The sequence below is a fragment of the Saccoglossus kowalevskii genome, chromosome 16, assembly GCF_978046115.1.
Source record: "Saccoglossus kowalevskii chromosome 16, keSacKowa6.1, whole genome shotgun sequence".
Taxonomy (NCBI): Eukaryota; Metazoa; Hemichordata; class Enteropneusta; family Harrimaniidae; genus Saccoglossus; species Saccoglossus kowalevskii.
This window is the reverse complement of record NC_140656.1, coordinates 31629759-31648956: the sequence shown is the minus strand read 5'-3', so window position 1 is coordinate 31648956 and position 19198 is coordinate 31629759. Positions and strand designations below refer to the sequence as shown.

Here is a 19198-nt window from a genome sequence, read left to right as displayed (position 1 = left end):
ATGGGTAGACGCTTGTTTGTAAAAAACGACACGCTATGGCCATCTGACGCGTGCGTAGGTGACGACACTCCCGCTTTAATACATTTTGATATCAAGATTTCTCATGGTCTGCACACAATCCAAAGCCAGTGAGAGGTTTTGTAAATGTAGCTGCAGTTCTGTAGCTCGCTTGGTTTCGCTGTCGGTTATTTTGTTCGTCGTGGTGTTAACCCCGGGCCGACGAACAAAATAAGAGACAGCGAAACCAAATGAGCTACAGAACTGCAGCTATTGTAAATGTAAAATCAGGTACCGCAAGTTTAAGATAACGGCCATGCTAGCCAATCATTGTTGTAAATCATTGACGACAAAGGACAAGGTACAAGTCTTTTGAACTCGGAAGTACAAAACCGAGATCTGCTTGTTGGTAAGCAGATAGTACGATATGTCAATATATTTCCGTTGACTACGCGCATAGTTATTCAGCCCAGTTATATCATTTGGTGCGCTGACGACATCCATGATGACAGGTATGTTTTTGCTCTTCATCTTTTCAAAGCCCCCCTCCCACGATTCACAGTCAGTTCGCCCCAATGCACATTCGCCCCAGACCAGTTCGCCCCACAGTCAGTTCGCCCCACAGTCAGTTCGCCCCAAAGTCGGTTCGCCCCAAGTTTACTGGTGTTCGTTTTCGCGGTTATGCGTGCAAGGAAATGTGGTTTTGAAATATTTTAAAAATTATACTAAAGTAAAGCCACATCGAAGGACGCTGATCGCCGCGATTCATGATTGTAGCATATCGCCCGAACCCGTGCTGTGCCGTGTGCTATGATCGCAGACTCGTTTGACCTATTAGTCCGTACGACACTCTCCGACCCGATAGATTTTATAATTGGCGTTCACAGGTCAAAGCAGCCAGCAATCTTTCCGTTCAGGCTTCGATGAGATCCGTAAACTGGACGAGCTTTGAATAGTTTATCGAAAGGTCGAATCGATCTTCAATCGAACATGCACGTTGATGATGGTAGCTTCCCTGTGCAGTAAAGTTACAAGCAAATAAAATGGCAGGTTGGCTTTCTTCCCTTTCTTATTAAGGCGTGAATGCCAACCCTCCACATCATTATTTGTCCTCACGCTCTGTAAGTAACAAGACCATGTGGAGGGCGGCATCACGGATGACAATATCCACTGTCTCTCAACATACGCGAACACCTGTAAAGATATCGAGAGGAATGATTAATTAATGGACATCTTACTACTGCGATACGGCGGCTTTCCTGGTGTCTGGTATTCATGATGATATATATTCCTGTGAAAATACAAACTAGATACAAATGAAATTGTGCAGTACTGTTCGGTATCGTATACAAATGTTTGCTAAACAGTGGTAATAGAATCGAAATAGAATTTGAGATTGACTAAATTGAATTTAGTTCTTAGTTGATAAACGAAATAGAGTTTGAGATTAACAATGAATCTTGATTATCGAAATAGAATCTTAGTCTGTCGATCAGCGGTTGACAATACAAAATATAATCGAAAATGGAAATAGAATTTGCTGTCGATGGATAGGATAACGTGCTGGGTACAATAGTATGACTATGGGTGGGTCACAATACCGTGGTAGGTAAATATCGTCTAGTCAGAGCGTAGCTGCTGAGAGAGGTATGCCGTATGTTCACTTGATGATAAATCAATCAGAGTGGTTGCAGTACCCTAGAAATTGTTAGACTTTATACCCTTCAAATCACGCTGATTGGATATTTGGATTATATATTGGAAATTGCAAATTTGCATATTTAATATGCGCTAACCACTCACTTTAAATGCCTTATACTTAACACTTACCTAATAGATACTGGAGGTGTTGATACAAAACAATAGATCGATGAGCGGCGTGCGTCTTATCTAATGGGTGATTGTGCAAGCTGTCAGATCGATTAACGGGCGGCCCTTCTCATGTACTCATACAAAGCCGATCATGGGCGGTACGAGTCATGTACCGTTAATGGTCTAATAGTGGGTGTGGTCAATTGTTTCGCGATATACTAGGTATGCGCACAAACTGCAGAGTAATGTTTATTTTTGAGAATCAAATATGATTTTCAACATTTCCCCTGGACTTGAATAACGGTGTACGTCACAAAATGAATGTAAAACACATATACAATGGACTACAAATAAATTGGTTGTTGCTGTACCACAACTTCATGTCACAAAGCTCCACGTTACTGGGTCTTCTAGACGCCCAGTTTAATAGGTGTTATTCGGTACTGAAAAGGTGTCGCGGTCACACCTTTTTGATGGTGTGTGCATGGTGTACTACTATCACGCAATGTAGAGCCAACAATGGCAGAGAACAAACACACAGAATACTACTACGTTTTATTTTTTCAAAATGAATACTGTGTTCTTGCATTCATAAACCCTTGATAACAATTCTTCACTTCTGAAAACTAAACAAATATAATACGTGTACAATGTTAATATAACTACGTTGTATATATAATTATAACAAGTCTCGTGATCCCTTTAGCGTGACCACAGTCCTTGTGACACACACCACCCCCTTTTGAATGGAACGTTCAAGATGGCGGCACCGTATTTTTAATCCGTGCGTTAAAACTGGAACGCCGAAACCACACAACACCGATTGATTGGTTGGTTCATTCATGTTTGTAAGGCAAGCCAGGGGAGATAAGTCAATCGAAAAAGGGGCAAAAAATCGCTATCACAGCGCATGGCAAAAAAAAGGCAAAGTATCGCTATCACGACGCATATGGCACGACACCGGTTCGACTCTTCGGGCGATATGCTACAATCGCGGCGATCAGCCTCCTTCGATGTGGTTTTTACTTAAGTATAATTTTTAAAATATTTCAAAACCACATTTCCTTGCACGCATAACCGCGAAAACGAACACCAGTAAACTTGGGGCGAACCGACTTTGGGGCGAACTGACTTTGGGGCGAACTGGTCTGGGGCGAATGTGCATTGGGGCGAACTGACTGACCACCCCTCCCACAGTGGCTTTTCAGGCAAATTCGTTTTGGAAACGACCTGTAACTGTACGAAACCTGACATGTTTCGGCTGACAATTTCCCATGTGAACGCTTAGTGCCGTGTACTCCTATCCTGAACATGGAGGCATTCACTGTCAGTTAAAGTAGGTCACAGTTGCAGAAACAAAATAGGCCACGGTCAATTTTATTGTGCATTCGTGTGTCTGTGTGTCAACTAACAGTTCTATGACGACAGAGAACCATTACTTCACGCTCAGACTAGTAATACATTGTATTACTAGTCTGGGCTTCACGTTACGGGATCTCGGCACGTGCCGAAATTTGTAATCCTTTGTGTTTGCAGAGGGATTATCGTAGTAGCGTTCAAGTTATTTGGGATCCACTTAGGACCAATTGATGTATGCGCACGCTATATACCTCACGAATAGAACCTCACAGATACGACCTCACGAATAGGACTCAGGAAGTGACGTATTGATTGTTCAATGGCGTTGTGGCACCTTATAATTTAACGTTGCCGGGCCCATTAGTATCAATATATTTGGTATTTCGTAAATAGAAACTGAGCTCGCGACGTGGACTCGGGTCGCACACAGTCGGACAGAGCAAGGGAGCAAGGGAGTGTTTGGTTATTGAATGACCCTTGGTTTGCGGTGCTACTATTCGATGACTCGCGATGTAACGGTCGGTACTGTGACTGATTCAAACGCCGTGTGCCGTTATATTCCTGGGCACAGAATGTGTTTTGAGGCCTTCGAGTTCCAGTTCATAATCTTCAACTTACCGGTAGTGATGTTTTCAACAATTAGATTTTTCGGTACTTTGTAGAAGTTGGTCATGGAGAGCGACACGTTTACTATAGAGTCCTGTAGGTCCTAGCGAAGTACTCTGATGACAACAAACAATGATGCTCGCAAGATAATTCTAAAATAAAACAGCGTTTGCTTATAATTATAAATGTGTGGGTTGAATAGAACTGCGGTGCTATCTAAATTTAGCTTTGAAAAACAGATTTCCAAATAATCTGGGTGACAGGAAACTCTCAATCTATTACATAAAATATACATGATTCGTCTTCATAGACTAACAAAATATTTGACCCATTATTTGAATTGACCATCAGCACTAAGTTTCATGTTTTAATGCTGTAATGGAATTATTTACGTTCAACAAACTTATATAGAACTCACGGTTTCACGTTTTGTAACAGTCCGTGCTATTACAGAGAATGGCATTTTCCAGTACACTAATAACGCTTTATAAATTCTCTCAGAGTGCAAATTTTATTTCAAATGACAGCAGTGTGATGATACCATTCAAGCGAATGTTTTATTTGCAAAATCAATGTCGAAATATGTAAGATGGTATGTTTTAATAGGTGTTCTAAACTCCACTTCTTATTTATATTAGAAAAGGTCTTAAAACTCAGGCTCCATTTTGGGTAAATTGTACTAAAATGGATATTCAAATTTCGACATTTTGATGAAGATGTGTTGTCATAATAAGACATAGTTCTACATTACACTGAAAAGAGTTCGAAATGAGAACTCCGTAGCGCAGAATGTACCTATAACTCTCCAACACAAGGAGCTTCAACTTAGCAGTGAACCCCTTCCATTCACGGTGAATCGTCATTTAAGGATGTAACCCTGCATATTGTCTGTCTTTCTGTTGTCTAATAAGTATATTAAATGAGATTGGGTAATGCCAAAGAAATATTATTTTCTATTGCTATTTTGACAAATTATTATACTCAGTTTAGGTGATGAATTCCACGTCTTTGTTTCACTCATTTAATGAAATATACATTGCACTTACTACTAAATCAGAAAATACAACAACAGCTACATAAAAATTAAAACAATATAGAGTACTGAGGCCTTTCATAGAAATGTAGATGTTTTAAGAATTATCATATTTCTACGTTAAATGCGATTTCAACTTGTTCATTAGTACGGCTGCCAGTGAATGCAATTCATATTCACATAACTGACTTGCAGTTGATTGCCGAATGCACTGTGAATCAAAACACATTTAAAAGATGCGTAAACTAACCACTGAGCTTAATGTTTCATTTCGCCACGGTTTCAAGAATATGGGCTACTGGCAATAAGCCCCTGCAAAATTCGCCGATTGGCTTTAATACTAACCTCGGAGTATGCAATGTTATTTTTCTTTTAAGGGGCAGTTACACGTGATTCTTTGTGAACCCTGTGACAGACTCATCAAGGCGTAAAAGACAAAATATCCGGCATGTACATATAATACACATATCCATGTGATACTAGTATATGACCCAACCATCCGACTACAACTACACATATTCATGTGATACCAGTATATCAACTCAACCATCCAACTACAACTACACATATTCATGTGATACCAGTATATCACCTCAACCATCCGACTACAACTACACATATCCATGTGATACTAGTATATCACCTCAACCATCTGACTATACTACACATATACATGTGATACTAGTAGATCACCTCAACCATCTGACTACAACTACACATATCCATGTGATACTAGTATATAACCTCAACCATCTGACTATACTACACATATACATGTGATACTAGTAGATCACCTCAACCATCCGACTACAACTACACATATACATGTGATACTTGTATATAACCTCAACCATCTGACTACAACTACACATATCCATGTGATACTAGTATATAACCTCAACCATCTGACTATACTACACATATACATGTGATACTAGTAGATCACCTCAACCATCCGACTACAACTACACATATACATGTGATACTTGTATATAACCTCAACCATCTGACTACAACTACATATATCCATGTGATACTAGTATATCACCCCAACCATCCGACTACAACTACACATATCCATGTGATACTAGTATATCACCCAACCATCCGACTACAACTACACATATACATGTGATACTAGTATATAACCTCAACCATCTGACTATACTACACATATACATGTGATACTAGTAGATCACCTCAACCATCTGACTATACTACACATATCCATGTGATACTGGTATATAACCTCAACCATCTGACTATACTACACATATACATGTGATACTAGTAGATCACCTCAACCATCTGACTATACTACACATATCCATGTGATACTAGTATATAACCTCAACCATCTGACTATACTACACATATACATGTGATACTAGTATATCACCCAACCATCCGACTACAACTACACATATACATGTGATACTAGTATATCACCTCAACCATCTGACTACACTACACATATCCATGTGATACTAGTATATAACCTCAACCATCTGACTACAACTACACATATACATGTGATACTAGTATATCACCTCAACCATCTGACTATACTACACATATACATGTGATACTAGTATATCACCTCAACCATCTGACTATACTACACATATCCATGTGATACTTGTATATAACCTCAACCATCTGACTACAACTACACATATCCATGTGATACTAGTATATCACCTCAACCATCTGACTATACTACACATATCCATGTGATACTAGTATATCACCCAACCATCTGACTATACTACACATATCCACGTGATACCAGTATATAACCTCAACCATCTGACTACAACTACACATATCCATGTGATACTAGTATATCATCTCAACCATCTGACTATACTATACATATCCATGTGATACTAGTATATCATCTCAACCATCTGACTATACTACACATATACATGTGATACTAGTATATCACCTCAACCATCTGACTACAACTACACATATCCATGTGATACCAGTATATAACCTCAACCATCCAACTACAACTACACATATCCATGTGATACTAGTATATCACCCAACCATCCGACTACAACTACACAAATCCATGTGATACTAGTATATCACCTCAACCATCCGACTACAACTACACATATCCATGTGATACTAGTATATAACCTCAACCATCTTACTATACTACACATATACATGTGATACTAGTAGATCACCTCAACCATCTGACTACACTACACATATCCATGTGATACTAGTAGATCACCTCAACCATCTGACTATACTACACATATCCATGTGATACTAGTAGATCACCTCAACCATCTGACTACAACTACACATATACATGTGATACTAGTAGATCACCTTAACCATCTGACTACACTACACATATCCATGTGATACTAGTAGATCACCTCAACCATCTGACTATACTACACATATTCATGTGATACTAGTAGATCACCTCAACCATCCGACTATTTTATAAAGTTTATTCTTTACTCTGGGTTTTAAGCGTTCAGTCAAGTGAGAAAGTAAACATTATTCCGTGCAAAATCCGCTATTCTTATGATGATGCACAGTCCCTCTGATGATACAAGGGTTCTTCAGCTTTTTAAATAAATTTCAAATACGTACACAATTTTTTAAAAACAACAACAACAAAAACATTCAATTAACAAAAACATCAAAAGCATACCCTATTGGCGTAATTTCAACACATCAATAAAAACGATTGCCCTGTTAGCATTTTGCCCATCTTTATTCTAAACACCGAATATACATGTTCCCGAATGAGGTTTGCACATCCAACATTAGCCGGCCAAAAAATGAAAATATACTTCTATGAAATCCAGAAATATCATTTTGAAAAAAAATATAATTCATCATACCACCATCATGATATAATTCAGTGTTTGGCTGAACTATTCATTACAAATTAACTCACATCAAAATGTATCATACGCCTTAACGATTAGATCAACTAAGTTCTGTATTCAGGAAGGAAATTATACATATTTATGCAGTTAACACGCCAGTCTGTTCTTCGCGATTATTCAGGGGCGGGGGAATTCTGAACGTCACGTACTACTAAGTATACCTTACCGGAGATTCGCTGGTAGGTTCGCCGGAGAGATACACAGAAGAAATTACAAAAATGTAAAACTTGAAGATTGATTAGTAACCTCTTTTCCGTTTATCTTATATGTCGGAAAAAATATACCCGTATTTTGTTTTCTCGATTTTAATAACCCTACCTACGTGTAGACATTACTTTCTATTGCATAACCACATTCACGGGCATGCACGCGGGGGGGGGGGGGGGGGGGGGGGCAGTTGATACATAGCTGGGTAGGTAAGTGCCCCTGAGTGCTCAAAAGTGTGGCCAATTTTATAACTGGATAGTGGCAAAATCTATACCCATATTTATACCAAAGTACCATTTCTGTTCTCACTGTTTATTTCGAATAAAACAGTTACCTAGGGATATGAGGCCGGAATCTGAGGTGGAGATATTCGCTCATATACGGAACCATAAATACACCAAATTGGGAAAATACTACCGATATTCATACCTATCTTGATCAGAAATAAGACCGATACTTATTTCTAATATTCTAAAAACGAGAACCACTTCAGGGGCATGTAAAATATGCCGCCACTCGAAAATCAAGCTGAAACCTTTTGTGTCAGTACAATTTGCCCCTCAAAATGTAGGAAATAGCTTAGGTTGTAGAGGGTCTAGATTTCAAAATTCAAGGAAGTGTATGCAGATCTCGCCCCTCCATGGAACATTTCGTGCCGCCGCCTCTGTAAATCATAATAGCGACTGATTTGAATATCTCGGCAAAATGTATCCTTGTTTATATTACTGTGACCCCCCCCCCCCAATACGAGACCACAAAATCTTTGTGCGCGTGTGTTCTCTAGAAAAGTTTGTTCTAGATGATTGGATATAAATTGTATTATCTGATGAAATGTTGAAACCTGTCTACACAACGGAGCAAATGTAACTTCCAGCCATATTTGCTAATTGTTGTAATCTTTCATTTTCCTTCGCAGTGCTGCAAAACAGCACGAACAAGTAATATTAAAATTTACTGTTTTGTCTATTATGTTTCTTTAAGGTTTATGCACACTACGAATTGTTTCCATAAAATGTTAAGAAAATATTGTCGTAACTAATAAGTTTTTGTTGTGTGATAAGTAACTGCCATTTTCGTGGATCAACATGAAACCTCAACCGCAGCCTTTCAAATAGAGTCTGCGATGAACCTCAGACCAATGGTCTGACATTTACAGATAAATATCACAACTAGGACGAAACGAAACGTTGGCATGGCGACATCGATACACATACTGTAAAATGACTAATTTTCACTTGGTTTAAATTTCGCTGATTTACCATTTCAGGTATATTAAGTGGGTTTTAAATTCACGGTTTTGTCATTTAGATAATGTATTCTATGCTAAATTTTACATATTCACTGGGTTTTAATTTAGCGCATTTTTCATTCAGCGAAATAAGCCAAATTAAAACCCGGTGAACAATTGATCCTTTTACAGTATATGGCGCATTACGTGTGAAATGCTAGAAAGTTGTAAATATGCACAATGCTTTCAAAACCTTATGCTTTCACAAAGCTTAGAAGACAGGATGCCCATGCACGATTATTTGTTCAAATACAAATCTGCAATATATGACCCTGATTTAGAGCTTGTGCTGCTGGGTGTAATCAGACCAGACGTCACAAACATGATTTATTGGTTGTCATCGTGGGTGGGAAAGTCCAATAACGTGTCGGCAGATGAACATTTGTAGACGGAGTACAGTTCATATAGCTGACGGCCGTACGTGGCTACATGGGGTCGAAAGTTTTTTTGATAGTGGTTTGTCATCAGCTAGGTCAGTTTACCAGCTACCCGAGTTACAGTTGGTTTTCCAGTTCTCATCATGAATAGCGGCTACTTTTGTTTGAAGTAGATATAAGACGCATAATAATAATAACTGTATTTAAATCTACAAATACAACACTATCAGATATTGACAATAATGAGCTAAAATCGTCACAAATGTCACGGATATACGATAAAATAAAAAATGTATTTATAAAGCATTGGATTAACTCAATTAATGATGATAACAGACAAAACACTAATACAAAAAACAAACTGGGGACTTACAAAAAATTTAAAACAAACTTCATTTTGGAAAACTACTTAATTAAGCTAAAAAATAAAGAACTGATAAGTACCCTAACTAAATTCAGACTGAGCAATCACAGTTTAGAAATTGAAAAAGAAAGACACAACAGAATCAAAAGTAGCGACAGAATCTGCAAATTGTGTAATAAAAATGATATTGAAGATGAACATCACTTCCTCATAATATGCCCAGTATATAGTAAAGAGAGGGTCGTTTTATACAATGAAGCTGAAAAGATTATTCCTGACTTTACTAATCTCACACCTGAAAATAAATTCATAAAAATAATGTCAAATAATAACTTAGCAATTCCTCTGGCACAATATCTGAAATACAGCTTTGCTATTAGACAGCAGCACCTACCCCTGGTACTTAGTCATTGACTTTTTCTTTTATTTTTTTTTACACCTATTCATTGGGTTTTTGTTTTTATATTCAGTTTATAGTTTTTTTTTGGTGTTTTATTTTACTTTATTATATATTTCCGTTACTAACTTTTATTCTGTTTTTAGTCTGATTTTGGTTGTCTTTAAACTATTAGCCATTGTAATTTGATTAATTTTTTTTCTGTAATTTTTGTTGTTGTTGTAACCTTTAACCTCTTTCAGTAGGTTGTTATGAGTTAATCAATTGTACTGTATTGCATCTTTAGAAATACGCAATTTTCTATCAGTACCGGTATATAGCAATAACTCCAAATGTATTAGAACAGTGTACAGAACAGTGTTGGGTGCTTCCGCAGTAAGCTATTTTGGGGGTTATGTATTGCATGGAGCTTCATGTGTAGCCAGCTGACAATGAATGTTTGTTAGTTCATGGTATTATCAGCACTTTTAATATGAAAAACATTTAAATATCATCTGAAACAATTTCTTTTCATTGTAATGTTTCAGTGTCACTTTATTTAACCCATCGAGGGAAGGGAATTATTTCCTGGACTCGAGACTCAAGTTAACAAATGAAAATAGCTTATAAGATGATTATCAAAAAAATATTTTCATTATAAACTGAAATAATCTGGCAAAATGTCTGTCCTGACGTTGCACCCACATCTATACAATGTTGATAATTCCAGGTTAGCCAGTATTAATTTATATTATATCCAGTATACAGTGCAGTAATGTTGGTTTCCATACAGCTTGTTCTAAAGAATACTAGTATAAAGGAAAAAATATGGCATTCTTTATCAGCATCCTCAGTTATATTATACAGGTTCTCTAATAAAACACAATTTGTTTTATAATAATTGTAAATGGTTGCAGTGTTATTCCATACTAAATAAACTTGGTTCTGAATGTCCATATGATTTGTGTGACATTTTAGGCTCAAAACTGACAATTGAGATTTGTGTCCACAAAATATAAATAACTGTACATCCACAATTATGAGCAACTAATTTAAAGGGCCAGTGAAAATTTGCACCACAAATTTCATCAAGTATCTTAAGTAGGTAAAGATAATTTTCCAAAAAAATTGAAAACTGTAAATGTGCTGCCTTCTAGAAGACTAATATGGCAAGTGTCAGTTCTGCAGTAGCAATAATTAGCTATTTAAATTTGAACTGACATCCATGAAAATCAGTTGTCACTAATACCCTCATAATTGTATTAAAGTTGCCTACAGTGCATGTAAGTAATATACTGGAATGTGGTGGATACTTATGTCATCGTCATCTCAACATTTTATTACAAACTATGGAATTATAAACTTGTTAAATAGGTTAATCAAGTCTAGTGTGCAATGTCTTCATTATAACACTGTGTGACTATCTCTATATGCACTAGTGCTCCTGACAGGACTCTGTACGAACTTGTGAAAATAGGGCATCAAGGGACACCAAATACTTTCTGCATTTTCCTATACTAATGTAACATACAAACTAGAAAAGCATGCACTCAGAATGTCAAACACACATGATATATACAAGGATGATTTATCTGTGGTTCCACAGAATTTCTGTTTTCTTAGCCATGTTTTTTAAGATTTATATATAGTTTAAGCTCAACAAAACAAAATAATGTTTCAGATCACCATGCACATCACTCAAAGATTACATGTCAAATGTTTTTTTTTGTAGTTGGCCATGGTAGTAAAGAAATGCATTTTACTGTATTGCCTGCCCAAAAATACTATTAACAAGTTATACAGTCCTCATTGGTTATGAAGTTTAAGTCATTGCATAAAAAACAAAATCCATCCAAGATGGGGCCTTCTGCAGTCATCTTAATAATATTTATTAGATGCATAAAATCCTCAGGGAAGAATAAAAAGGGTCTTACAAAAAGAAATTTAAAAACTATAATTTAAAAAAAAACAAAAAAGAAAACACACTATTCTAAAAATAAAAAACAAATCAAAAACAAATATGAATAAAAAATATGCATCCCGAGTTGTGTGCATGTTTAAAGTTTCAGGTTAACTATCCAAGTACTTTCAAGATATGGAACCAGAATTATATTTGTTAAATCAAAAGGAAAGGACGCGCATCAAGGTTCAATATTAGTTCAGAAAGGCCAATTTAAATAAGTTTAATGCATTTTTAGTACTAAATCTTGAATCAAGTAGTAGCACATGTTGTATGGTGTTTGTATAAAGTTTGAACTTGACCATTCCAGTGTTTCCAATATAGAGACCTGGAACTGTATTTGGTAAAACAAAATGGCCACCAGTAAGCCATTTTTAATTATATCTGCATGTCTCGTGCATCAAGGTCCCATTCGTTTTCATTGTACCAAGTTTGAATGTAATCAGTCTATGCATTACCAAGATCTGTTTCTGAAATGGCCAAAACAGGGAATTTTGATGTATTTTTAGCACTAAAATTGCCACTGTTTGTCCATGTTAAATAAGTCTGTATCACAAATGGATGTTCATATGTAAGTCATATGTACAAGCCTATATAACAATTTTGTAAAAGTCTAGAAAACAACCAAATTTGAGGTGAAATCAGTGAATAAATTCATTTGCACAGAAATTAAGGGTGACCAATACATTTTCAAGACTGTATTCAGAAATGGCTAAATAAAATGGTTCATTACTATACACCCTTTTTCAGTTTACATGGTGGTCTATGGGGAAAACTGAAAACATTTAATGCGATGGTCAATTTTGTAAAAAAAAAATACCAGTTTTCTTTATACTCCAAAAAAATTAGAGAAAAGAAATAGAGAACAACAATTTTAATGCACCAATAGAGAAAAACTGTATTGATTGTATATTTTAATATCAGTAACATTTTCCATCTACTGTAAATTCTGCAGTACTGGTAGTAGCATTGGAAATGATGGGAAATGTTCTTAAGAAATATGTTGCTAACATAAACACTGTATTTGCTGTTTAATCTGTTTATGAAAATGATTGGTCAAACTACTACTTGTCCTAATCAATATGGAACTCATGACATACACAATACGTGTAAAATACACATTTGTTTACAGGGAATGCGCAGCAACGCTTTAATGACCATGAATACATTAAATACAATACAATTGTAAATATGGCACTGCCAAACTGTGGTTATATTTATTCCCACTTTTAAGAAACTTTGTGCATGCAAATTTATGGGATCTTCGTTGATTTTATTATCAGGAACAACATAATGTAAATTTTAAGATCAAAAGGTAAAATAATAAAGAAACATAATTCAACGAGCATGCAACACAAGCTATTATATAGTATTCCCTATTTTGAGTGACGTATCACTAGGAGTCCACAAACTTCAGATCTTCTGTGCAAATCAAAGACTCAGATTCCTATATTTCACATGGATGTTACCCTAATATTCAGAACTTGTAATGGTTGTCGTTTATAGATTGCATATGTGATTTGATAGCATACCATGTACACAGTGATGATTTGTGCTGTGAAATAAATCATTAATCTACTGAAAACCAAGCGACCTGACGGTCGAAATAGGTCCGCTGTCTTCATTATCATGGAACAAGAATCAGTGAAGTGGCATTGTGGTTGTCATTCATAGTCAGTCATTTAGAAAACATTGCAGTTGCAGTTTCTTGCAGTTGCAATTATGAACTTTTATAGTGTTCATAAGGATAGTGCATTTCATTGGACAAACATCATTGAGGCTAAACTTAAGAAATCATGGATGTGCAAAAACCTGAGAAATAGTCGAGAACAAAAAAATATGTTTTTGTTTGAAAATTGTGGTCATGTTTTTGAAATGTTATCTTTCCTGATACGTTGTACATATATGTAATTGTTTTGTTACACCCAAGAACAAATGTTCAATAAATCTGTGCAGTAATAATCTTATGATCAGGTATAAAAGAGTCAATTACAAATGTACTCCAGTTTTACATAAGACATTGCTGAATGCAAGATCAATTGTTGTGCCATATATGTGGTGGCTTCTGAAATAAGCTGAGAAGATCTAAAAGTTGTTTCTAATGACTGTATCAATGTTCTATTTTTAATGACCGTCCAAATTATTATGTGTGCAATTTAAGGGACCTGATATAAGCAGAATAATCATCGCATTTTTCATCAAAAATACCAGTTACTTAACTCATTTGTGCTATTACATATTCAAAGTATACTTTAAAGCTGTATTATGTTTTATATTTAGTTGAAAGCTCTCTGTAAATAGGGCTTACGGTTTTGAACCAGTTGTCAAAAATAACATTTTTTACCAAAAATGAGAAAAATGTTCACTAAAAATCCAAATTTGCTTATTTTGAAACCCAGTTTAACAAATCTGCCCATCCAACGTATCATTGCTGGAAATATGAAAGCATTTGGACTTACGATTTCGAACTAGTTGTCGAAAATAACATTTTTTATCAAAAATGACAAAAATATTCACTTAAAATCTAAATTTCCATATTTTTACACGAATTTAACAAATCTGACAGATATATATATATAACAATTTTTTTTTAGATGGTGCCGAGCATTTTTTAGTGGAACTCTGTTAAATCCAATAGCAATGTAAATCAGCATATATTTTTACTTAACTATAAAATATACAAATTAGCAATTGTCTCTTATAAACTTTACGCTTTGACCTTTTGTTTTGAAATTTTCACAAATGATTGACAATGTGTTTATCTTCAAAACGCCGTAGGGGAATTGTTTTTGGTTGAACAGTGTTACAACAATCGTACAGACAACTAGCCTGGGTGTTAATTTATGCATAAACTTGAATTAGTGAAATTTGAGCTGCTGCCCAGGTAGACAGTTTTCAAGACAAAACTTTCTTCATAGTAAACAGATGTACCCGTAAACCAATTTTGACAGGAAACAGAGACATGGTTTAGAAGCGAATTTGTTTTAAATCACTTTTGACCAAAAAAAAAACATTTTTGTGCATATTTCAAACTACAATGTCCATAAAAAAAAATACTTACAAAATTTTAAAATTCATACAATAAGCTTTCTAAAAATATATAGTTATGTGGACAAGGGAGGTCATCTTGGTTGCCTAATTAACTAATTAAAATACCTGTCTGATAAACTGCATCTCTACCTTAAATATCAATTGGCCCAAACCTAATAATCCCCTTATATAGCTACAATGGTACGTTAATGATTTGTAAACACAATCACTTTTCTATTTCAAAACAATATTCCTTCCATGAGAAATCTCAACCCAGGCATTTGGGATGTGGGATTCAATTAGTCTCAAAAATTGAATAATGCTGCCTAGCACAAAGGGATGGCTGGACAAATGTGAACAATAAGATACAGTATTGTATTTATATATGCAATATTCAAATGCTGCACCTTTCACAATATGAATGATTAAAATATTAAATAAATGAATTTTCAGGACAGCTGATTCCAAAAATATGGTGCACACAATATATTAAGGCATGCCTGAAAAATGATATTCTTCACTTCATGATTTTAAATGGTAGAATTTGAACAAGGTGGAACTACATTTACAATTATCAGACATTAATCTTTCTTGAACTTCTATAAAACTAACAATTGCTATGCAATCTTCAATTTCAATTACCGGGGGTAGTTCAAATTATTTTGTATCTTTCTCCAAGCAACCCATAGAGGGCACTGTGTATTTAAAAAACATTCACTGGTTTGAATTCCAGTGGATACTAAATAGAAATATTCATTAGGTTAAAAATTCACTTGTTTGAGAAAGGAAACTATACATTCTACTGTTAAATCATGGACCATTTTATTAGGTTCATACTGTCTATCAGCCATCCAAATCAGCTACTGGTAATAATTTAATCTGATTTATGTACATGCAGCGGTAAATTTGATAAAAAACATTAGCCACATTTTATGTATTATAAGTAATAGAGATGACATCTATTAGTAAAATAATTTGATTTTCAATAAACACAAATTAGAAACATACATTGATCATTATTGAGAAAGAAATTGTAGCACCTGATGGTTACCAAAAGAAAGTTGTTGTAAAATACATTGCAGTAATTAGCCTGTAGTAAGCACACCAATCACTGTCTTTCTTTTATTTTAAGGAACTATTCAACATCATGAAAGATGTTTATTCCAATCACAGTTTTGAAATATAGGTTCTGTCTTGTGTATAGGAATGGGATTGAATGTTTTGATCACTGAAGCAATATAAGACCAAACATGCTAAAACAGAAACATGTTATGTTCTAAGATATCAAATTTATACTGCTCCTTATACCGGGGTATAAACCACTACTATACCAAGATAATAATGTTTAAAAATTACAAAGGTATGAAGTGTTGTTTTAACAACAACAATAATACACAGTCACCTGAGTTAGCCAGTGAAATTTGTTTACGTCTAATGTGGAAAGAATATTACCCAGTTCTTTAATGCTGTGTTCCCCAATCTTAGAAAAAAAATTTACCCAAAAACACTCAGGTCTAGAACAAGTAATATCAGGATAACCTTACATTTATTGAAACATGTCAAATTCCTGGAGAGGAATTAAACTGGTTTTATACAATTGTACCAGTTAAATGCTACAAGCTAACATACTAGATGTTAAATAGTACATTGGAACAGTACATACTTCAATGCCCCCAGACATCACTACCTCAAACAAGGATTAGCTGAATTAAAAAATAAATTAATTTGTCAAATAATTTATTTATTCAACACTAAAACGAACTACAGTGAGTTGTTCTATGATCATATAACAATAAAAATAGATAAGATAAGATAAAATAAAATAAACTACACTAAGATACAGTAATGTTAATCAACTACACAGAATGCTAAATAAAGCTAAATAATATTACAAACACGCAAAAGATCATAATAAACTTATACGGTACAATACAATACACTAGCTAATATTATTAAGAGGTAACAAAATCACATTAAAATCACATTAAAATCACATTAGAGTCATAATTATAGTGGAAAGAATATTTTTAATTTTGGTGGAGCTGCTCACATCTCATTTGCATACATTTTTGTATGTATTGTGCAGTTCTTATTCCTGAACAATATTTCATGATTGCATTGAATTTTTCTAGTTCATTTAACTTCCTAAAATTTTGTATAATTTCCTTACAGTACTTGAATAATTCAATTCTGTGTGTATTGTACAGACTGCAGTCCATAAAGAAATGTATCTCATCTTCAATCTGCTTTTTAGCCCCTTTCATTCCTTGGAGTTCTGCAATGCCTGCCAGTTTCAATATGAAGTTTGTGATCAGAGATTCTGAACTGGCATAGGGAGTGTCTCAGTTTAATATTACTCATTGTTATTAAACATTTTTCCATTTTAAACTGTGTTTTGAATGTTCTATAATTTTCCAATTTGTTTGTTCCACCATTTGCTCTGTTGTCTGCAAATAGAGCTTCTTTCCATTTTATTTTATAATTTTCTTTCAGTAAAGCAGAGATAGTCTTGGTTTGGTGTGGTTTCTTTTTTTTTATTTGTTGTTTTATTGCCTTATCAAGATTGTTGTCACTGATTATTTTGTCGACATTTCTTGTCCACCTAGTTTTTACTGTATTGACCTCATCAAAGGTGCTTTTTATTAACTTTGGCGTCTATGGAAGTTTTGATCTGAGCCAGAATTTAATTATTTGTGTGATAATTTTTATGGCAAGAGGGTATCTTCCCAATTCCCCTAAGATTGCAAGCTTAGTAGCATTCTTTTTAACCCTCAGGAGTAATCAGTAGAAAGAATAGTTAACAGTTTCAATAATATCGCTATTTTTAGTGACTTCCTCTCCCCATACTTCACACCCATAGCTAATGATGGGTGCTATCAATTTATCAAATAGGTTTAGAGCTATGCTTATTTTGAGGTTTGAGACAGAATTGAGTGTTTGTTTTAGTACGAACTTGTACTAGTGTACGTTTGTTTCAGTAATAAGCCTTCTTCCCTATACCCCCTCTAGATAACTATAGGCGTTCTTAGAAGGGACATACGCAATTAAATTGGGCTAGGAGTGGTATGGGGTGGTGGTTTTGGTAAAAGGAGCCCCCCCCCCCCCCCCCCCCCCCCCCCCCCCGTGTTGGAGCACAGGAACTATGATCAAATTTGAAATTTTAAACAGCAACCAATATTCTTCAAGCTGGTATTTTTTTTTAGATTTTATTTTTTCATTCCGTTTGACTGTTTTTTCGAGTTTAAAAAATATGAGCTGGCTGGAGCCTTCATCCCTTATTTCTTAAACTAGATACCAGCCATAACCCCCCCCCCCCCCCCCCCCCCCCCCCGCTCATAGGGATTGCGTACAGTTGATCAAAGTTCCTGGGCTCCGACTGGTTGGAGGGTCACAAGTGTTCATAGCAAAAATGTCTGGAGAGCATTTATAGAATAAAAACGATTAAATAATGTTGGGCTTAAGTTACAGCTCTGTTTTACTCCTGAAGAGTATGGAAATCTATTTGTTATTCTTCCGTTTAACAAGCTGTCGAAGATTCGGGTCAACGCAACGAGTCCGATGCCAATAAATATTCCAATAAATGTCAATAAATCCTACGTTCATAAACATGAATAAACATGCAAACTGAATCGCTATCTCGCGAGGCGATATTGGTTCAAATACTGCGTCAGGAAAACGTACGATTACTGGTAAACGCAAAACATCGAGTACACACTGCGAAGAAACCGAAAAAAACTAACAACTAACCTACCAGCCATTTTGTATAATGCAATATGGGTAATATGTAAAGTAGGTCGTATTCGTGAGGTCCTATTTGAGAGCTCCCAGATACGACCCAATGTGGCGTGCGCATAACCCT

The 19198-nt window shown here is 35.3% G+C and overlaps 1 protein-coding gene across 1 annotated transcript in view; it reads left to right on the top strand.

Moving 5' to 3' along the window:
* Positions 1–305: 305 nt before the first annotated feature.
* Positions 306–19198, top strand: part of LOC100377310 (sodium-dependent glucose transporter 1A-like) — a 26465-nt gene continuing 7572 nt past the window's right edge. Inside the window, exon 1 of the mRNA XM_085491662.1 lies at positions 306–509. Coding sequence (XP_085347788.1) covers positions 500–509 — 10 coding nt within the window. The 5' untranslated portion in view covers positions 306–499. The remainder of the gene's footprint in view (positions 510–19198) is intronic.